At 34.1% G+C, this 23,801-nt stretch overlaps 1 protein-coding gene and 2 long non-coding RNA genes across 3 annotated transcripts; all 3 read right to left on the minus strand.

The window, feature by feature from the left end:
* Window positions 1-13,364: 13,364 nt before the first annotated feature.
* Window positions 13,365-15,092, minus strand: LOC143626752 (uncharacterized). The gene is made up of 6 exons (XM_077096736.1): window positions 14,878-15,092; window positions 14,637-14,783; window positions 14,490-14,561; window positions 14,340-14,408; window positions 14,182-14,249; window positions 13,365-13,723 (listed from the first exon to the last, which is right to left on the minus strand). The coding sequence occupies exons 1-5, from the start codon at window positions 15,022-15,024 to the stop codon at window positions 14,208-14,210; spliced, it is 477 nt and encodes a 158-aa protein (XP_076952851.1). The 5' UTR covers window positions 15,025-15,092; the 3' UTR covers window positions 13,365-13,723; window positions 14,182-14,207.
* Window positions 15,093-15,218: 126 nt separating this feature from the next.
* On the minus strand, window positions 15,219-15,882 carry LOC143626753 (uncharacterized). Its single transcript, XR_013152476.1, has 3 exons — window positions 15,837-15,882; window positions 15,625-15,745; window positions 15,219-15,305 (listed from the first exon to the last, which is right to left on the minus strand). It is a non-coding gene; the product is annotated as an uncharacterized LOC143626753 (long non-coding RNA).
* Window positions 15,883-16,248: 366 nt separating this feature from the next.
* Window positions 16,249-16,886, minus strand: LOC143626754 (uncharacterized). Its single transcript, XR_013152477.1, has 2 exons — window positions 16,466-16,886; window positions 16,249-16,384 (listed from the first exon to the last, which is right to left on the minus strand). It is a non-coding gene; the product is annotated as an uncharacterized LOC143626754 (long non-coding RNA).
* Between the last annotated feature and the right edge of the window lie 6,915 nt (window positions 16,887-23,801).

The raw sequence follows: 23,801 nt of genomic DNA on the forward strand, positions 1-23,801 counted from the left end.
TAGGTTGGAAAATGAAGTAAATAACTTAGGTGGACAAGAGACGAACCACTTAACTGATGAGTTAGCTATACCTTTTTAAAATATTCTTACTTTTTTAAAATATTCTAATAAAATATTTTCTTATGGAATAAGAATGAAATCAGGTGTTTGTTGTTTTTCTTTTTTATTATTTGTGAATACTATGATTTGTGAATCTTTTATTTATGCAGGAACCCTTCTGCTATGTTCAACTTATCTGGATAATTCAAGAAGACACGCTTGCAATCAGTTTTCCTTTATACGAACAAATGTGAAGGGAACCTTTAGTTTCATATTGGAAGAATGCTTTTACATGGGCCGATGTTGTTGTGTTTCCTGATTATTATTTACCAGTAACTTCCCTATCTTAATTACATAAACATTGATTTTCATTATTAATACACATTCAGTATAATTTAGATATTCTTACTTTCTTTCTGAGTTATGATTTTATGCATGTATCAGATGCTATATATATAGTTTGCTTGACACTGCAAACTTTGTGGTTCCTTAATCACCAATAGATGTATGGGCAGCTGAAAGATACCAAAAAGTCAACATAAAATCTCTACTAAGGATGAAATATGGTTTCGGTTGTTGGCCGTTATTTATGGGAAAATCCCCAAAATACCCCATCTACAAAATGAGATTCCAACTTTGTCCCCTGAAATTAATATTTCCAAAAATGGCCCTCTCTAACTCATCTTTGACCATGTATTAGGAAATCTAATGCGTCTTTGACGACATGTTCGACATGTTAGCATAACATGTCGTCAAAGACGCGTTGGATTGCCTAACACATGGTTAAAGACGCTAACACGTCGTCAAAGACGCGTTAGATTTCCTAACACATGGTTAAAGATGAGTTAGGCCTCCAAACACGTAGTCAAAGATATGTTAGCATCAAACGCATAGTCGAAGATATGTTAGCTTTTTTTTTTGTTTTTTTTTAATATTATATTTTTATAACTAGTTTTACTTATATTTGTTTTTCTTTTATAACTTTTAATATATAAAATTTTATATTATTTCGAATATACAGGACGAGAAATGTTTACTTTTATCTACGGACCGACATAAATTTTATTTAAAATCGAGCGGGGTCAAATTTTATTGAATATTTCGATATTGATTTGGCACGGTTTGAGTTTGAGTTAGTTTATGTCGGTCAGTAGGTAAAAGTAAGCATGTCTCGTCGATATATTCGAAATTTTATAAAACTTTTATATATAAAAGTTATAAAAGAAAAAAAAAATATAATTTAAACTAGTTATAAAAATATAATATTAAAAAAACAAACAAAAAAGATAACATATCTTCGACTACGCGTTTGATGCTAACATATCTTTGACTACATGTTTGGAGGCCTAACTCATCTTTAACCATGTGTTAGAAAATCTAACGCGTCTTTGTTGACGTATTAGCGTCTTTAACCATGTGTTAAGAAATCGAACGCGTCTTTGACGACGTGTTATGCTAACATGTCGTCAAAGACGTGTTAGATTTCCTAATACATTGTCAAAAATGAGTTAGAGAGGGCTATTTTTAAAAATATTAAATTTAGGGAAGAAAGTTTGAATCTTATTTTGTAAATAATCTATTTTAGGGATTTTCCCTTTATTTATTCTACAATGAGCGATCATGGGATTATGCTGTTGCAATGCATAACTTTTAGGACCTTTGTTGACCATCTATGCAAGAAAAAACGATGTGGGGCCATCATATAAGTTTCTTTTTTTTTTTTTTTGCAACTCCAGTAGTTCCTATAATGATGCATTACAGGTATACAGTTCAATTGCCATATTTTTGTGTTCTTTAAAATGGTATTTTATATACCAATTATCTAATTTATAGGATATTTCTCGTCATCTTGGTCTTCATTGTGATTTTATTCAACACTATGGTGTAGATGGTGACGTGGACGGAATGTTGTTGATATATGATACTGTTCTATAAGAACCTTCACAAGATGAACAAGGCCTTCTTTTATTGCTTACTCTTGACACTTGGTGTCCCGGTAATAGCCTTTGACTATCCCATCATAACAAAATATGTAAGTTAATATGTTTTATAAATCATTTATTTTGTTCTTTTGTGAAAGATGGAATAATCCTCTTGTCATTCTCATTAAACAATCGACTATAAGTAATACATAGAATCACTTATTTTAGGGATAGATTTACAAGTATTTGAATTCTATATAACAATCTAATTATGGACAATATACAATTACTATTAAACCCCCGCAGTCGAAGCGGGAGGTTATCGAATGCTGAGACTGGCTCAAAAGTCATCAAACAGAATTTTCGGGAGGCCTTTCGTGAAGATTTCCGCAATTTGGTAGCGTGTTGCCACATGAAAGATGCGAACGTTACCACGATGTACTTGTTCGCGAATGAAGTGTATGTCGAGTTCGATGTGCTTCGTTCTTTAGTGTTGAAACGGGTTGTCGAATAAATATATTGCACCGATGTTGTCACAGTAAACTAGTGTCGCTACCGATAGAGGACGATGAAGCTCAAGTAACAAATTCTGAAGCAAGCATATCTCCGCCACCACGTTTACGACACCCTTGTATTCAGCCTTTGCACTAGAGCGAGAAACTGTAGATTGTCGTTTTGACGACCAAGATAACAGGTTATCCCCCAAGTAAACGCAATATCCAGAAGTGCAACGTCTCGTGTCTGGGCAACCCGCCCAATCTGCGTCTGTGCATGCTCGTAGTGCAATGGTGCGTGTCGGTCCAGGCGTGAGGCCGAAGTCTGAGGAGCCCTGAAGATACCGAAGGAAACGAAGAAGCGCATTCCAGCGTGACATCTTAGGTGAGTGCATATGAATACACACCTGTTGGAATGCGTAAGAAATATCAGGGCGAGTAAACGTGAGATACTGAAGAGCCCCAGCTAGGCTTCGGTAAAGGGTTGGGTCACCGAAATCAGTCCCGTCATGTTCACTTAACTTCGGTTTTGTGTCGACAGGGGTTGGGATCGACTTGCAGGTTGACATGCCAGATCGATCCAAAATTTCATTCACATAACTTCGTTGAGACAAGGACATAGAGTTTCCTGTGCGTTTTACCAAAATCCCCAAAAAAAAGCTTTGAGGACCAAGGTCTTTCATAGCAAATTATGAACTGAGTTTGTTCACATTGTGATTCCTCAGAGTTTCTATGGAGGTTGTGAGAATTATGTCGTCCACGTAAATGAGGATATATGCAGTCTCGGATCCGTGGCTGTATACGAATAATGAGTTATCGCATCGGCTCTGTGTGAAACCGAGTGTTAAAATGAAATCTGTAAACCGTTGGTACCACACCCTCGGTGCCTGTTTTAACCCATATAACGACTTTTTAAGTTTACATACGTGATCCGGATAGTCTCGGTGGCGGAACCCCATTGGTTGACACATGTAAATTGTCTCATTGAGAGAGCCGTGTAGAAGCACATTCGTCACATCGAGCTGATTAATTTACCAGGATTGTGAAAGAGCCAATGACAGTACCGTGCGGATTGTTGCCGGTTTTACTACGGGACTAAATGTTTCTCCACAGTCAACACCCAGCTGTTGGTTTCTACTGTCACAAACCAACCGCGCCTTGTACCGTTCCAATGATCCGTCAGACCGAAATTTATCTCGGAATAACCATATACACCGTATGACGTTCATGTGTGGTTGGTGCGGAACTAATTCCCATGTTCCATTTTTAGTAAGGGCATCAAACTCCATATTTATTTCTTGGCGCCATTCAGGTGTGGACACGGCAACCGTTGGGTTACGGGGAACATGGGCGATGGTTGTGGTATTGAGATTAAATGGCTATTTTGGTTTAACAATTCCGTCCATGGATCTGGTGCAGATGGTATGGGTTGAGTTAGTGGGGTTTGTGAAGTGAGTTGACTCATGCAGGAGTCCGCAGTATGTATAGGTGGGATCAGCTGGTTTGAATCGGCAAGTGGGCATGGTGGGGTTTTGGTGGGCCGAATATGAGGTAGGAGCATGGGCTGAAAATTGGGCTGTTTGGTTGGTCCGACTGGTATCCGTAAGGGGGATAGGGTCGTGGGTGTGGGTTGTACGGGTGGGGTGGGTTGTGGCTCGATAGGTTGTGAAGTTGGTTGATCTTTGTTGTTGGTTAAGTGCCAAAGTTGTGGGTGTAGAGGGTCGGTTAAGAAGGAGTAGTTTTCAAGTGGTGGTTTATTAAGGTTTTTAAATGAGAAGACGGTTTCGTCGAATCTCACGTGTCTACAAATGATGAGTTTGTGTGTCGATAGATCGAGACATTTGTAGCCACGATGTTGGGTCGGATAACCAAGACAGACACACGGTTTTGAGCGAAGCTCAAGTTTATGGATTTGTGTGTGAGGAATGAGAGGGTAGCAGAGGCACCCGAACACTTGGAGATGATCGTATGAGGGTGATCGGTTGTAGAGGAGTTGAGTGGGGGTGTTGAAATTGTGTGTTTTACTAGGGAGAATGTTTATTAAGTAGGTATGTTGGATTGGGCAAGAAAGGTGTGGATGACGTTTTTTATTGAGCGGATTTTGTGTTCCGCTTTACCATTTTTAGATGATGTGTATGGGCATGAGAAACGAAAAGTCATACAGTGTTGGTTGAAAAAATTTTAAAAGGGGTTATTAGAGAATTCCTTTCCATTGTCACATTGAAACTGTTTGAAGTTGCGTTCAAATTGAGTTTCAATTAGTTTGTAAAATGCTTGAAAGACGGTGTAAACTTGTGATTTATTGCAAATGGGATAGGTCTAAAGAAAATTAGTGACATCATCCACAAACAAAATATAATACCGATGACCGCCGGTGCTGATTACCGATGAAGTCCATATATCACTATGTATCAAATCAAAAGGTAAATAAACATGAGTATTAGATTGAACGAAAGGGAGTCTAGTACTTTTTCCCAAAACACATGGCTGACAAAGTTTAGAAACAGCCTTATTACATTTGACATGACTAGATTTATTTAAAAAATGCAGTAAATTTGCCCTCGGGTGTCCCAAGCGTTGGTGCCAAACATCCTGAGCGAGAGCGGTGAATGAGGAAGGATAGCGGATTTCGGAGAGAATCTAAGGTGTTAGCGGATAAAGGTCCCCAGTACTATTGATGCATAGGATACGCGCCTTGGTCTTGAGGTCCTTCACAAGAAAACCAAAATGATCAAACTTAATAAAAATTTGGTTATCCGTGGTTAATCGACGAATCGACAAAAGGTTTTAAATAATATTAGGGGCGAGTAAGACGCTGTTTAGTTTTAAGGGTGGGTATGGTGGTGTTAGGGTTTGGTTGCCTTGGCCTACTACGGGAATGGTATTACCGTCGCCGACAATTATATTTCGTGAAATGCCATTATTAAAAAAAAGAAGTGAAATTACTTGGGTTTTTCGTCATATGATTTGTAGCGCCTGTATCCATGAACCACGGCTGCTCGGGGGGATTAAGGGCCATGGAATGAAGTGCTTGCTCGATGTCGGTGGGAGTGTAGTCGACGTTGTATGCCTGAGCGGGTCGTGGGCCGAGAACTCCTTGACCCGAGGAGTTGGGTCTAGTGGTCGTTGGGTACGGGCAAGGTGGGTCGATGCCCACTGTTGCCACTAGGAATTTCCCTCACCCGGGTTAGACCAAATGCCCGGGAATTGAGCCTAGGGGTAAAAGCCGATCTGTTGGAATGACCCGCGGCTGCGTCAAGTTGAGTTTCTCTCGCGTCCACGACCCTTGCCGCGTCCACGGCTATTATTGTTGCTGCTGAGTCTACCCTTCTCCTGTTTGTTTTCTGCTCGAACGTCCCCACGTGGATCGAGTTGTGCGATGTTGTTGTGTGAGCCGGCTAACCCGTTTGAGCCGACATGTAGAGCCGTGGCTGCAGAGTTTGCTGCATAAAGTGTTGTGGCTGCACGTTGGGTTTCTTCGTGGCAGAGAGCTGATCAACAATTGTTGAAATCAGGAAGTGGTTATTTGGAGCGGAGAATGGTGGCAATGGTAATTGTTCTGTTAGCCCACCGAGGAGTTGCTAAACAAAGTGTGTTTCGGTGAGGGAAACGTCTATGTTAAGTAGTTGATCGGCAAGCATATTCACGTCTTGACAGTGCACGAGAAGCCTTGTTGTCTTGGAAAAGGTTTACGAGAGCAGTCAATGCGTCATACGCAGGGATATTTTTCTTGAGGATGGTACAAAGAAGGTCCGGGGGAATCGTCCCATATATCCACTAAAGGACGATTGCATCCAAACGTTCCCAAGATTCTTGTGCCGGATCTGCTGCCTTGTCTTTTCCTGCGGCGGTAGAGGAGGAGGAGGTTTCCCTTCGTGGTTACAAGTGGTCGGCGACCAGAAAGGCCGTGCAATGTATTCGGAACAATTCCCACCACGCCACGTATTGGGTACTCTCGTTGTCGAGAGTGATCGGATATTGGTAACATTGACAGCGGGGTGGAGGGAAGCCATGGCTGAAGTAGAGAATCGTGAGTAGGAGGAGAGAGGCCGGCAGTTTATGAGATACCGGCGGCTTAGGGTTAGCGGAGGGTGGCGAAGAGAAAAGAGGAGGATCGGATATTGCTTCGATACTATGAAAGATGGAATAATCCCCTTGCCATTATCATTAAACAATCGACTATAAATAATACATAAAATCCCTTATTTTAGGGATAGATTTACAAGTATGTGAATTCTAGATAACAATCTAATTATAAACAATATACAATTACTATTATTTTGTTTACCGATCTCTCAATTCTCAAGTTGTAGATGGAGAAAATGGAATCATGTTTTCAAAAGACAATCCCAATGAGTTGAAAGATTTTTTGCTTCTGATATCAAAGGAAAACTATCAAATTATGCATGCACTATTGCTTCATCCATGAAGCGTCTTGTTAAAAACATGCAGCTGGCATCACAATGCATTGCTGGTTATTTGAAGCTTCTAGAAAGTGTTCTTACACTTCCACCAGATTCCATTGTTCCAGGGCTACTTCCACCATTAGAACGAGTGGAATGGGAATGATTATTCTGATTAGTGGTCCGGTAATTAATATGACACGTTTGAATTTGATGGCGAGAGTTGTTTATGATATTGAGGAACATGTGAACTCAGTACTGAATTCAAGAAAAATGTTTCAGAATGAATTTGAGATATATAATGGGAGATGATGTTCTAACTGAATTGGATTGGGATGGTTTACATGAAATAGATAGTTTGGAAGAAGTTGAGATAATTAAGTAGGAACAGGTATGATCTTTAGACGTAGAAAAGCTAGGGTTTATATAATGAAGAAGATGAACATGATCTTTAATTTAAATAAAACTGGTTCTACTCTAATTCAAATAATCAGCTTAGTCTAGTTGGTTAGATCAGGTATGTGTGGTCATAAGTCAGACCGTTTTCCTTTTTGTTTTGTTTTATTATTATGATTATTATTTTTTTCTTTTGTATATTAATCAAATTAAATATTTTATAAATTTTGAAAATCAAATTAAAAATCATTTTAAATTAAAAGAAGCTAGGATATCATTTTCATCCACAAAGAAAAACCGATTTTTCATATTCGTTAAAGTTTCGCAAAATCTGGTAATATTATATTTCCATCCCATTAAATATTATATTTTCGTTTACTAAACTAATGATACGAGATAAAAACTACGTTAAAACCGATGTTTCATAAGCGTTGATACTCATAAATTAATAAATAGTATTAAAATATTTTTTAAACCGTTAAAGTTTGTTAATAAATCGTTAGCTTACTTCATTATGCTTTATATTCCTTTTCGTTAAATATTTATAAACACTAAAAATAATTGTATGAGATAAATTTCCCATTTAAAATCCGTACATTGCAATATCGTAACTCGCATATTATTGTTAATATTAAAATAATATTTAGCTCGTTAAATTTCCATTAAAGTTTAAATATAATATTATAATATAAAATGCTAATAAAAGTTATAATAAAATAATACTTTTCCCAACAAATATTTAACTCTTACAATCTCGATAGTTAGATTTCGTTTTGTTTTATTTATAGTTCTTGAAGTTCGGTTGCTTCGGTCTTGTTATCATGCTTACGGTTTTAGTACAAGTTTATCGTCGATTTCGAGGTGAGTTTTCACAACCCCTTTTTAAACGCTTTCCTATTTTGGGTTTGCATATGTATCCTACAAAACTTCAAGTATTTACGATATTGCTTACAAACTACAATTCATTACATGAACTTGTGTGTTTACTTGATTACTTACTCAGTGGTTGCCTCAATAAGTATGATCATACGCCCCCCTTTGCGCTCAGGTCCATTTGTATCGAGTGAAAAAGGGACCCATATCCAAGTACGTTGGTAGCCCCAATTGGAAGGACATTCGTTTGTTCTTTACACTCAGGTCCATTGCATCCAATGTAAAAAACCCTTATGTGCTCATTTCACAAGTTTTATGGAATTGTATGATTTTTACGTATTATATCAAACTGTGGAATTTTCACCAGCTATGTTCATAGCTAACCATATTTTATACATATGTTACAGGTGTAAAGATACAAGGATGAAAGTTAGAAGATACATAACATGCCTATAGGATATTCAAAGAACAACTTATCATTTGTTTATTTATTTGTTACAACTTGTATTATTTGATAAACTTGTGTTACATGAGATTTAAATGAAATAATGTTATTATGGTCACCTAATAGTGTCACGTGTGTTTGAGCAATCTGTACGTCACACTCAGGCATTTCCGCTTTAGCCGGGGTGTTACACTTAGACTCACTAGTTATTACCATTGTGTGGTTGTCCTTCCAGGACGTTTATAATAATTGGAGCATAAGCAGTTGTTATAGGTGTCTTAGCTAAACACCTTGTTTTAGTCAGTGAATCGTCTGGTAATTGATTCGTTAATCTTTATACATGAATTATTCTTTGAACTTTTAGTTCATATAATTTAATTTGAGGATTAATGGTAATTCAAACTAATTTCGTTTTCCAACTGCTATATATCTCCCTCTAATGCTGGGAATGTTGCTTCACTACAGTGAAAACCAATGAGTCATAAACAGATATCTCATTAATAGCTCTAGCTCTTTAATCATAGATAAATATATAATACGGATATAAATTCCCAACTTCTTTCATGGTCTCATCTTTGTGTCTTGTGGTGGATTAATTTCAATATATAACACTCACGAAATATTAGATGAGAGGTACTTGGTTACTGACCAAAAACCAATTGCAATGGGGAGGAAGTATCATAACTTGTTGGCTCGATGTGAATGCATGTAAAATGACAAATACCCAAATAAAACATGAACTTTTGCTCTCATTGCACCAGTTGTAGACGTTTGATGATCGTCTCAACAAAATCAATTCGTCTATTAATAGTGATTTACCAAAATAAATATGAAAATCTAGAATATTGTGCTTGCTATCTCATTAACTAAGCCACAAATCACACAAACTTCATATTGTGAAATAGATAACCATTTAGACGATGCATCGATTTAAAACACAAAATGGTATCATGTTAGGATATGTGTATCCTTTTCTCATTCCATAACATTTAGAATTCACACCTTCCTTTAGTTGGTAAATAAATAATTTCCCTTGAGAGCAATATGACATGTATAATAATGAGGAAGAATCTTTTGGTTCTTCAATAAATTTCACATCATTGACTCGGTGTGGTTTAACCGGTCATGTCATTAGATAATCGTGATCTATAAACTTCAGATTTATGATCGTATATGTATTATGCTTCTTTAATGCAAAAAGTTAAATATGAGAGAACATTATATTATTGTTTCAAGCGATCATGTGATTTCACTTTTGTATTTCCATATTTTGTTCTCATATAATCAATCCCCTTTTCCACTTCTAGTGGTCAATCTCATTATAAACATCGATATCATTGAAAGTCTAATGGTCGATCTCATTATTGACATGACCATAAACGATCTCACTATCAACATGACCATAATTACAATTTACGATGGTTGATCTCATTATTAAAATGACCATCAATAGAAATCTTCTCAATTATGTTCATGATCACAAAGATCAATATATAGTCACATTCACTTCAAGGAATGGAGTAAAACCAATACAATTTCATGGTTTTTCATTATTTCCTTGGACATACATACATAAAGTCACTTTAAACCTTCATGCTCGTATAATAATATTGCTACTTCAAGAGCATATTTGCGGCGTGACAAATAATCTTTCTATTCACATAAAATAAGTTGAGAAATAGTTACATGATCGAGTCATATAAGGTATATCGATATAAAACCATAAGACCTTTTGTAAATTTTAGTGAGATTTAGGGAATATGAGATTTCGGATGTCATATCTAAGATATAAATCCACTATATTATCAGAGTGATAAATAAACCATAACTTAAGTTTAGTTATTCTGTACATAAATAATGAATTGCAGAATACAAGAAATACATACTATCAAATTTTACAATACAAGCAGTTTTCGTCACTTACCATCAACTAATTTAGAATATTTTATAATTAAGCACTCAAAATATAAACTACAACACCATCAATTATATATTACTCTATATATCAATTCAATGTATGTATGTAGAGTACACTTAAATATATAAACACTCATGTTATTGTAACTGTTAGGTGATTATTTCAAAACTAGCTTCATTCTCGTATATTATATATTAAAAACGTGTAACAACTAATATGAATCGGAGACATCACATTTAATATTTCAAATATTAATATATAAGACTATCACAACAATAATATTCATAAAATGTTCATTACATTACACATAAGCTTGTTGTGTCTCAAAGATGAATCTAACTATAAAGATACAAATCAATATTCACATTAATGTCATATATAACTAAAACAAAAAAATACTTGAGACACAGATAATTATTTTTCTTTCATAATAGCATTTAGATGTCACACAACTTATTATAACTAAATGCAATAACGTTTTTACAAATTGGTCCATTACAATTTACATCTATGCATATTATGGATTTGGGAAGAACCGAACTTTAACTTAAAATGCAACATCATTAGTCCATTACATCTATGCATATTATTATATGGTTTTACTTTAGCAACAACTTAATTTGTTTAATATTAAAGAAACATAGAAAGAAAAGTAAATCAAATAATTTCTGTGTATAGTATAGTTGTAACCAATTGTAGTAATTATCTACTAGTAATCTAGTATGAATGTAATACCATGACGATAAATCACAAAACCAACAATTATATGCGTCTAAATTTAGAAACTAAAATATTCTTATTTAAATAAACAAATTACATACATCGAGCAATTAATTAAAATCATAAACTAATATAGATTAGAACAACTTTCTTTTTTTTTTCTTTTTTTTTAACATATCGATGATTAACCGGGGATAATTTATAAACAAGTTTAAAATTTAATTAATTCTTTGACATCTTTTTTATTAATAAAAGAACAAGAGGCACAAACAACTCGATTTCAAACAATTTTATTTATTAACGTGCTTTCACTCCAAGAGGAATCTATTTTCAAATATTTATTTATATACTTAATTGACGACGATTTCTTCATCAAACAATTAAAAATAAATAACAGTTTGATTTGTTAATAATGAATGGGATTGTTTTATAATCATAATGGAAAAATAAATACAACTTTCAATTCAACCCAAGATTGTATCAATTCCGAATGGGATTGTTTTAAGAGATTATTAGAATAACAAAACAAATCTCTAACAAAATCAAATGGTGTAAGAACAAAAATATGGTTTAAGTTTGAGATATTAAAGAAGAACGAAAAAGTTAACTTACCTTACGATATTGTGACCCAACTACAAAAGCTCTTCGTGCTGATAACGTGTTGTGAAACTAGCCTAATAGCAAAACAATAAGAGGGAGACATGTAGGGAGAAAGGGAGAGATTTCATATATTAGGTGTGCCATACAATGAGATACAATAAGATGTATATATAGAATTGAAAAACTTAGAGAGAAAGCTAATCTATATTAGGTGTTGATAACCATAATATTAATATATTTATAACAAAAACGGGGTTGAGTTATATTACTAGTCAAAACAAACTGGGTTGATTTGGGTTGACCTATAGAGACTATTTTATCAATTATTTGTTTTCTTAAAGTGAAAACGGAAACAAAATCTTTTAAGACGACATGACTAATGTGTATGTATATATTAAAGCTAAATTAACTTCCGTAACACCAAAACAACCATAATCTATGCACTATGGTTGTTGGTTTGACTCTTTTTACAATATTCAGGTAATGTAATTTCTTAATCATTTCCAAGACCTAAGAAAAAACAATAACTAAATAATACAAAGTGAATGGCTAACTCATGTGTTAAAAGAATTGCAAGTTAAGTAGTTAACCAAGACGGTCACAGCCAAACCTGTGGTACTATGTGTTGCATTGCCCATGTAATTAGATTTAATTTTTTTTGTTAATAAGTTTAAGAGTTATACTAATTCGTTCCTCATATGATTACAAATATTCCTCTATGGAAGCTAAAGATTAGAACAACAATCAACAATAGTAACTCAAATGGAAATAACAATCAACAATAGCAATTGCACAAACCTAAATAAAACAAACAAACCTAAAGTTTAACTCAAGCTAAAAAACTTAACATAATCTATACATTCATGTAACTTTCTTTAATTTTAATATCTAAACATATGATACATGAAAAATATTTATTCACAATAATTAAAAAAAAGTTATAAGTATTGTTTATGTTAATATATTTCTTTTCCTAGTAATTAAGCGTTTATTATGACTGTCTGTGGGTGACAGATTATCGATGCGGCAGAACAAGTGGGTGGAATATTTGTCGTCACTGCATATCACGGTAATGCTGAAGATATGGTTAAAAGAAACAAGAAGGGTGAGCCTCTTCTCAATGACGGTGAGGTCCAGATTCTCACATCACACAGTCTTCAGCCGGTAAGATATTTTTCGCACTTCTCTTGATGAGTGGTTATAAACCAAAATGTGAGAATGAAAGTTGTTTGAAATATTATAATCAGGTGTCGATTTCCATTGGTGGGCCCGGGTTAGCAGCGGGTGTGAGGTTTCGCAAGGATGTGGCGGGCTAGCAAGCGTGGCTGCGACTGTGATGAATCCGCATGGGTTTGTAGCTCCTAATGACTACGAGAAGACTCTTATTGAAGTCGTTATGAATACTGCACTAGTACAGAAGAGGCCTGAAGATGCGGTTAATTTCCCTTGAAGGTGCGGGTCAAGGACCGCACTTTATACCATCGCACCATCTGTTAAAATACAACCGCATCTTCTTCAAACCGCACCTTCTGCTTATATAAAGGAGAGCCGCACCTTCTGCTGCATCCAAATATGAACTGCACCTCTTAATATGAACCCTCTTAATATGAACCAATCCAAAAGATGGTGTTTTTGTGACCGCACCATTTGATTCTTTTTTATTTTTTTTAGTTTCCAGAAAACAAATAATATTATAAATAACATAATATGAAATATGAATTTCCTGAAAAACCAAAGATGATAATATACAAAAAGTTTCATTGTGTCACAAATATATATATAGGTTAAAAGTAAAAGTAATACATAATAACTTTCAAAAACGACATCTTCATTCTAACTACTTGAACCGATGTCTTCAATCTTGCAACTTGAACCGACGTCTTTATTATCACAAGTCAAACCATAGAAATCACCTAACAAAACATATTACATTAGTAAAATGAAGCTTAAAAATATGTAAGTGTTTTCGACAAGAAAATGTAAGTGTTCGTTTATGTTCGTTCGCTAACAAAATAAACAAACGGTTCATTAGCATTAATTAATGAACATAAACGAATAAATATGTCAGCTTCAAATTAAAGTTAATTTCCAAACAAATCGGTTGTTTGCTTATCAAGGGTATTTCTGGTATTAGGCAATTTTGGGTCACAAGCTTCAAGGTTATTGCAAACTGAGCACATAACATATATTTTATGATCCGACTTCTCACAAGTCAAACTGCAGGTTTTAGCACACAATATCATTTCAGGACAGTTTGTTAATGGGTCATTAAGTCAGCAAATTATGACAATTTTAGTCAACAGCAAGTTATCTTTTAGGTTTGAGCCGTTGGATATAAGCAAACATTAAAAATGGTAGAATTTGCGCTAACCTTGAGATGCCTCAGCAGTCCAGCCCTCAAGCATTTGTACCAATTTGTTGTTGGTCCATAGATATTAACTATATACGATTATCAAAACATTGGTACTTGCGTAAAAATATGTGTGTGTACATACATATTGTTATATAAACCAGTTTTTGAAAACTAACCGCATTTAAATAACCATCTTCAAAGAGATTTGATTTTACCACTTCAGGCTCGTAATTGTCTTCATCAACCTAAATTAACAAAAAAACTGTTATAACACTAACAAATCAAACTAAATGAACAAAAAATATGAGAGTAAATGGGCCGGCTACCGGTTGATAAAATGAACTGCTCGCGAAGTTCTCATCGTGAAATTGTGGGGAGACACGACCCACTTGATTAGTCTAAAATAGCAAACAAATTTTTATAATATAAACAAATCAAACTAAATTAAAAATATATATTAGAAATCGGTTGACCTTTTGTGAACATAAAGTTAAAGTGTTCGCGGTGTCATTGTCATTGTCATTTATTTGTGGCGAGTTGCTTGTATGATTCGGTGAAGAAGAACTCAACTCCACTCTCGGGGAACTTGGTGACTTGCTTGGTTCCCTTTGGTTCACAAGCTACAATTTAACAAAAATATATTCTAGTAAATACTGATGCACTAAAATATATTTTAACACTAAAATAAATTTAAACATATAAACAAAAATATACCCTTATCGATTTTCTTGGCCACTGAATGATTTGACCAACCAACATCTCAACCGTATTAACTTCTGTTGTTTTTGTTACATTGTAGACTTCAAAATCTTTATATGAATCAACAATGCCATCCACAGAAACCTTGACACAATCTACCATTATTGGCTTACAATGTAAAACCGCACCGATGGTCGGCCACGCCTTACCTTCAGCCACCTTCACTAGTGAGTCACCCACGTTTATTAGCAACTCACATCGGGTTTCGCTCTGCAAGACCAACATTTTTAATATACATGTACATATGTATAGCAAACAATTAAAATATATTACCATGATAGGTGGATAGTTGACATGTCCATCAGTACACGTGTCCACTTGTCGTATCGAGTTTCTACCATAGTTCACATTTTTAAACAACCCTCCATGAACTTTAGTGTAGCCTATAAACTCATTATAACAATATCAATTTCATCAATTTATATATATATATAAAAGGGGAGGATTTGTGCAAAATTTGGTTAACAAAAAAATCATGGCCACATTATTATAACAAGAAGCAGCATACCAACTTTTTGTTGCCAACAAAAATATAGCAACATTATTATAACAAAATATAACAGCAAGCATCATAACAACAAAAATATATATCTTTATTTATTTTTTATTTTTTTGGAATAACAGATGGACAATTAACAAATCTAGAATGTGCGTACAAAAGATTTTTTGCAACAAATATATGTATATATGTATAGTCATTACCTATGATCTGGGACACCGTTCTTGATCGCCCGCCGTGCTCGGGTCCAACAACTCGAACAAGCGGGTCTTCTTTATTTTCATTATAGCTTCCATCAGCTATCATAACTTGCTCGACTCGATACTACAAAAAACATTTGTTAAAACATATAACTATAACATTAATAAATCAAACTGAATTCATTTTCATATAACTAAATAGCATAATCATTTACCAAAGCATCAGCCTTCTCAATCCCATCATCATCAAGTGAATACAGCGTGGTTTTTTTGTTTTTTGTTGCATGACCCATTATAAACAACCTAGAACATGAGTTTTGTATTCCTTTAAGTCCCGGGTTGCTTTCCTCAAGCTGGGGCCATATGATACTTTGCTTTCGTTTCAAACCTCTATAGCCTTCTCGTCCTACCTTAGGCGTGTTTTTTCTCTTTGAATTACTAGCTTTTGCTATTTCTCTTTTTTCCTTCACATATATCAACAAATTGTCATTAATTACATGCAAACATATACATGTAATATTATTAATATTAATAAACAATTCAAATATACCATAGCCTCCTCACTAGTCTTTTGTATAATTAACAACTTCCAATCTTCTTCATCAATAAATGGAAATTTTTCATAAGCTTTCGGGGCATCAGGACTAGGGTCTGGATTATATATATAATTTGTAGCAGTCCTAGATCGAAAGTTTGTGCCAAGTCTCACAGCCCACCTCCTCATATATTCTTTAGGCGCATCAGTCTCAATCTTCCAAAATTGCTATAGAATAAAAACACCAAGTTAAAATAATAACCAATAATTTATAGATATTTCATATTAAGTTAAAAATATAATACGTGCCTTCGTTTCTGACCACACGTAATCAAAATCTTTGTCTTCGAATTGGCACATTTGAATATGAATTGGAAAGCAATGTTGAACCGTCATCCCATAGAATGAACTAAATTTGCCAAGTATTTCTGGATCATCATGTAGCGGCATATTATTTTCATCAAATCTCATAGGTAACTTGTCCTCGGGAATTTTAGTTAAAAAAGCAGCAATCCCGCGTGAGGTTTTCTTTATGTTACTCATACCTATGGTGAGTGAAAGTCAAATTAATACACTTGCAATTAAATATAATCTAACAAACTACTACACGTGCAATTAATGCACTTTAATATCAGGCCAGGACCACCTACAACCCTTTATTTATTCACAACCACATCAACCCAAACATATAAATAATGAAATTGAAACAAAACAATAACTTTGGTTCAGGTTCCCCACTGCGTAAACAATTAACAAAAATAACTGAAGATGTGACTTATTGTGCTTGTTGAAGAGGCAAAGAGGGCTGACGAGCAGTACAATTTCAGTCAATAGTTCGTCGTGGGTGGGGCTTATTTCAGTGGGTGGTCCGATTGGGGCTGAATGAGTTACTGATAAGTTAGGGTTTGCAATTAGGGGTGGTGTGTGAATAGATTGGCGGTGTACTGAATAGTTTGGCGCCTAATTGAATGGATATAGATCACTGGAGGGAATGTCAAATACTTTTGACTTTTGGGGGTGGAATTTGGCGGTGACTTGGAATTTGGCGGTGTGACTGTGGTGTACAGCATAATATAAAGCCAAATATAATTTGTTTATGTAAATGATAACATTTTTATTAAATGGCTATTAAAACAACATTAGTGGTGTTTAAGTTACGTAAATAATTTGTTTAATTTATGTAAATTATAATCAAACAATAAAATACGGTTGATGGAAAAAAAAGTTTGGTTTCGGTTTTTTCGGTGCCGAAAACCAAACCGAACCGAAAACCAAACTTTCGGTTTTATGATTTTCTAAAACCGTTTGGTTTCGGTTCGGTTCTTAACAATATACAATATAGAACACTCATAATAAAACAAACAAATAAAACACATATTTTTTAAAAGTTTTAAATGAAATCACACAAACAATCGACAATGTCTCCTTAACACTCATAATCAAACACGTCTATTTATCTTCATCATTCTTGTTTATTCTGCATAAAATAAAATTATTAATAAACTGGTTATTAAAATTTAAAAAAAAATAAAGATAAATTATATTAATAAACTGACTATATCAAACCTTCATCAACATAAATCTCATCCATGCCATGTAACATTTCATTTACGTTTTCATTGGGATCACTTGAATGGTTATCATCGTCTATGGGGTCATTTGATTTTTCATCATCACCGTTAAGGTTTAATGAGTCATTGTTATATGTGTTATCAATAGTGGTCGATGACGTGCTAAAATCAGCTAGTGATTCTCCATGCCTTGACCAACAATGGTATCTAGGCTTAAAACCATTTTCGAACAAATGTGCCTCTATTTCATTGGTATCATTACAATACTTAAAGTTTTGACATTTGGAACAAGGACAACAAATCGACCGACTTCCTTTATTAGCGCGATGTGCTTCGGCAACCCTAAGAAAACTTTTAACACCTTCCGCGTAAATTTCGGATTGTCGCAAAGCTTTGTACATCCAATCATCATGATCCATCTGAAAATTAAAATAAACAAACAAGTGATGTAAATGTATGTAAACCGGCACTCTAAGGTAGTGGATCCTAATCCACTTTTTGGATATTCTATCTCATATGTATACATTTTAACGTGCTAGCTATTTAAGAAAAAATCGGCAGCATTTCTCCTTAACTCCTCAAGTATGCGTATAAAACGCAAACCCGATGGAGTAGGAGTAAAAGCTACCGTTTTTTCTTACTTAGCCAACACGTTAAAATGTATACACTTCCTAATGAGATAGAATATTCAAAAAACAGTCCCAAAGGGAACAATCCAAAATTTATCTCTATTAGATAAATTTTAGACAGGTATTTTTATAAGGTTATCTTAAATTCATATTATGACAACTATATCATATATAAAATATCTCTTAAAACTAAAACGTACCTTCAATTAAGTGACAAAATTTAAGATATGAAATTTTGAGCTTTTCTTGCTTGAAGTGAGGAAGAAGGAAGAAGCTAGAGAGTGAACCGTGAGAGGGAAAGAAGATACTATATAATTTTGAAATATAGCCGTTCACAAAATAAGAACAATAATGGAACCTATTGCATTTGAATCGCACCTTTTGCATTTGATAATATACAATTTTGAACCGCACCTTTTGCATTTGAACCTATTCAACGTTAATTTGTTTAAAAGAACCGCATCTTCTTCTTTTACATTTAATACAAAAACAAAATATTATGAATTTGGTCTAAAGGTGCGGTGGATCTTGAAACCGCACCTTATGTGTTTAACCCATCGCATCTTATGCCTATTTGTGTACTAGTGCTGGTTTTGACATTTACTCAACCCCACATTTAAATAATTTTTTGGAAACAGTAAACATATTACAACGCATGTTTTGTTACAATTTCCAGTTTTGGTGATATTAGTGGGGGTTTAATTAGCTTTATATTTGAGGAAACTCGTGGGTTATTCAAGTTGCACTTGATAGTTTTTGAATTGAATTGAATTGAATGTGAAAATATGAATTTCGAACATACTGAGTTATTTTCGTTTCATTTACTAAACTAGTTATGGCCGAACCAGAGTGACGTTGTCTTGTTGCACAAGTCACTGTTTGTATACCTCATAAACATAAGAAAAAGGTGAAGTTGTGTATATTATGTTGAATTGTGGCTTTAAATTAGGATATTGTTGGATACGCTACGATTGTCTCAGGTAACTATCTTTTCGATTATTGGATTTGGTATTCGTATCGGCCTATTAATTGTTCACATTCAGTTCTCTGCTGATGGTGTGTGGTTCTCATCGACCGAAGGAGGCAATGGTTGCGTCAGGTAAGGGTCACGTGAATGATTTGAGTCCAATGTATACGCTTTGATTATACAATTTCTTTAAATCTAATTTCTACACCAAGTTTTGTGAGGCTCATGTTTGATTCTGATCATAATTCTTTGTTCGTTGATGAAACATGGATCTAATCTCGTGGGAATCATATCTATAATTCCACCGGGTTAGGGTTATGAAATGAATATGACGTAAGAATGAATCAAATCTTCAACTAGATCCGGATTAACTCTTGCAAACCAGACCATCGTGAGTCTCGTTACAGGAAGGACAAGATGGGGGGGGGGGGTGTCTTCTCGTAACCACCCTCCGGCGTAAGAATAAGTGCAGTTCTGTAGAGAAAGAAAGTACTTAAGTGACTGATGTAATATGTGGAGTGTGAATGAATACCTTATGATGATGATGATAAAGGTATTTATAACTGAGGATGGAAGGAATGTGATTGGTGCAGTTGTCACTATCCAAAAGATAACTTTTCTACATGAATGAACACGTGTTACGCTCTAATTGGAAGCGACAATTGGCCATGTGCAAGGTTGTTACCAGGTGTCCAGCTGTCTTTCTCTCATTAGCTGTATCACCTCGTGTTCTCCTTAAAGGAGGTAAACATCATTGTCATGGATATTTTAACGATCTTCTAGAAGGATGTTCTTACTGTCCCCGGCTTTAAGCGGAATGCGCCCGGATGTAACGTACAGATCATTCATAAGCTCGTAACGCTATTAAAGCGACATTAATTATAATTATTTCATTTCATATCATCAAAAGTACACACATTGTTCATAAATAAAAGAAAACAATAACACTTCATCGAAAACGTAAACAAGTTCTTTATTTCAATATCCTAAGGCATACTAATGATCTTCGTCCTTAGCACACCATCGATTCAACCTGCAGCTCATTGAAAATAATATATTTTGTCAACAATTAAGTTGGTGAGTTTTCATAAGTTTTTGCGTATACATATATATAGAAAACTCGCGATTCATCAATCGTCATGCAATAAGTATTCAAGCGTAAAGTAAATGAAATCAAATAGTGTCGTCCTCTCGTTCATTTAGCCGAAGCCGTTGAAGTCAGGGAAATGAGAACCACCTTATGTAAACAACCGAAATCGTAACGTTAGACGGCGCGGGTACGTCCCGTCGGACCCTCACCCCGACCAAAGGCGGATTATACATCGGGGCGCCACATATTGTTTCATTACTCGTGACACTATTGGGTGTCAATATTTAATAAATACATTCATTCGCGCACGCGCAGGGTAAACACAAGATAACATAAATCATCATAATTCAATATATTATAAATCGTAATATTCGAACAGCAATAACTTGTCTTGATACATTTTAGTCTAGGTCCAAAATAAAGAAAACATCCCATGTTCAGGTTTGCTGTAGCTGCTTTGAGGCTTGAGGTCACATAGGATGTTTTCTTTATTTTGGACCTAGACTAAAATGTATCAAGACAAGTTATTGCTGTTCGAATATTACGATTTATAATATATTGAATTATGATGATTTATGTTATCTTGTGTTTACCCTGCGCGTGCGCGAATGAATGTATTTATTAAATATTGACACCCAATAGTGTCACGAGTAATGAAACAATATGTGGCGCCCCGATGTATAATCCGCCTTTGGTCGGGGTGTTACAACACTATGTGTATGCGTTTGAGTTTGCGTAACTTCCACCATAAAAACAATAAAGACGTTGCAAGCAAGTTCACGTATAATCATAAACAACACGCACGAATAATATTAACATGTACGATATAAGTGAATTGGGTTGTAAACAATCACATAACTAACGAAATAAAAACTTGTGACGTGCTACCCCCAAAATATTAATAAGCGTTAAAATGGGGCTATGAAGAACTCACCTTTGAAATAGATGATAAACGAGAAACGAAATCCGAAAGCAACCGAAAGTGCGTTTAAAGAAATCGAAGCGATTGAACTTCTCGAACTATAAATAAAAATAAATACGAAAATTTAAAGACTAACTAACGGGATTATACGGGTTGATTATTTAGTTTTAACGATATCGCGTTATATATTTTATTATTTTAAGGCATGGATTATTCTAATATTATTCTAAGTCTTAACGGAAATTTTAACGGCTTATATTATTTAATATTATGACTTAAATGCTAATATATTATTTAATATTATGACTTAAATGCTAATATGAAAGTTGCGTTAATTACGAGGCATGGATTTTATATCGGAATTATCTTGAACTACGTTAACAAAGTAAGGTTAAAGAATTAACACTAACGAATTACAAAACTAACGAATTTAAAGTTTAGCGAATTAAAATTTAATGGATTACAAGCTAACGAATTAAAGTTTAACGAACTATGTTATTTAAATATTATTAATTTAACGATAAGTTTGAATATTATAACGTTTACGAAATTTTGTTGTTAACGGTAAATTTTATTTTGAAAACAAGGTGTTAACGAACGATACATATATAATTGTTAAACAAGTTAAAAACGAGACTTGACAGTTCGAAGGATTAGTTTTTAGGTGAAAACGATATTTATAATTTTTATAATTGATTTTATGTGATTAAAAATAATTTTATATGATTTAAAATGATTTATAAAAGAATATATATAGCTTATAATAATTATTATAAAAGATTTAAAAACAAAACTAAAATATCGCTTTGACCCGGATTCGAACCCGAGTCCTTATGGACACAACATATTTGCTTAACCACTGAACCAAGTTAACAGTTTGTTATAAACTCAAAGCAGATTGAATAAATATAATAGTTCAAGTTCATCATCTACCTCCCCTAAACCCTAGTTCTTAATTCAATCAACTCATTCCGAGTTTGTTCAATCTATTTTAGGGGTTTTGTTAGTTGGCTAAAAAATCATAAAGCATATAAAGATTACCCGATAGTGTAGCGTTTTGACGGTGAACGACGGTGGCCGGAGTAACGAACTTGGACGAATTATTTAAGCAAATGAAGAGTGTATTTAAATGTAAATTGAAGGATGAGAGAAGTTTAGTTGAGCGTGAGGATGCTATTTATACTAGTAATTAGAGCGTTATTGATTAATTGCTTTTAGTTAGATTTTAATGAGAATTCTGGCTAGTTCGCGAGTTGATTCCGGTGATTAACGGTCGTTAAAACGCAATTAATGTGTTGATTAAGGATTATTAGCGTAGACTAGGGTTGTTACACCAAAAAAATGGGTCAAAACGTATGATTTAAGGGTTGAAAAGGGGGGGTTCGTCGGAGCCGCGGCTTGCCGGAATCCGGCAGCCGGAAAACCATGATGTGAAAGGAAGCTGGGGGGATTTGGAATTAATTATATTTTATTATTATAATTTAACTAAAGTTTCCTTTTAGGTCCCTCTATTTTCAGTTTTCATAAAAATAGATTTTGAATTTATACTTTCATATTCGACCTTGTACTTTGAAGTGTTTTACGACTAGGGAATTATGATAAAATTTATGAATTAGATCCCGAACCTTGAAATGTAATAAAGATGGAACAAATATTTAAGTACTTGGATAATTTTATATTATACTCACTTTTGTAACTCGTTTAAAAATAAAATCTTTAAATCCATGAGTTTCGATAATTGAAAGAAACGTATAGAAACTAACAAACGATAAACGATGAATAGGAATACATTAAAGCGATAAACCGGGTCGGTTTAACACAATTACGAATAATAAACATTGACGAATATAAAGTACATTAAATGAAACTTGATATATATATAGATATATATGTATATATATATGTATATATTTATTTATTTATTTATGTTTATAATAAAAAAAAATGGGTCGGGTTTTCGGGTTTGAAAAGTAACGAATGTTACAGGATTCACAACTTTTAGAAATTTCGTCCCGAAATTAAAATAAAAATAAAATTTTAAAAGAAAACAATTAATATAATTGGTTTGTTAAAAGTTTTAACAATTTTATATGTACATAAAAAAACAATAACGTCGATATTTGAATGGCTTGAAAAGACGCCACAAATGGGATATGGCAAGGACACTTATATATAGGATGTATCAGCGGCGTATCCACCATGCCCTTGTCATACTGCATTTGTCTCGTCTTTCAAAATCATTCCAGGTTTTGAGTTTTTTTGCACACAACGTACTTATTATGTCTTCCATGCGAAGACTTGGGTAATTATGTGTCGACCCATAATTACCTTTATTGTCGGATGGTCCACATAATCCGTCCCATTATGTGGGTTTTTTAAATAAATACAATAAGTTCTTATGTGAAAACTTTGGAAATCAAGAATGATGAACTAAAGAAATCAAAACTAATGAAACGTATAAACAAA

Source organism: Bidens hawaiensis, unplaced genomic scaffold (genome assembly GCF_021521415.1).
Source record: "Bidens hawaiensis isolate Kalapana, Puna unplaced genomic scaffold, B.hawaiensis_p1.1 tig00004497_1, whole genome shotgun sequence".
Taxonomy (NCBI): domain Eukaryota; kingdom Viridiplantae; phylum Streptophyta; class Magnoliopsida; order Asterales; family Asteraceae; genus Bidens; species Bidens hawaiensis.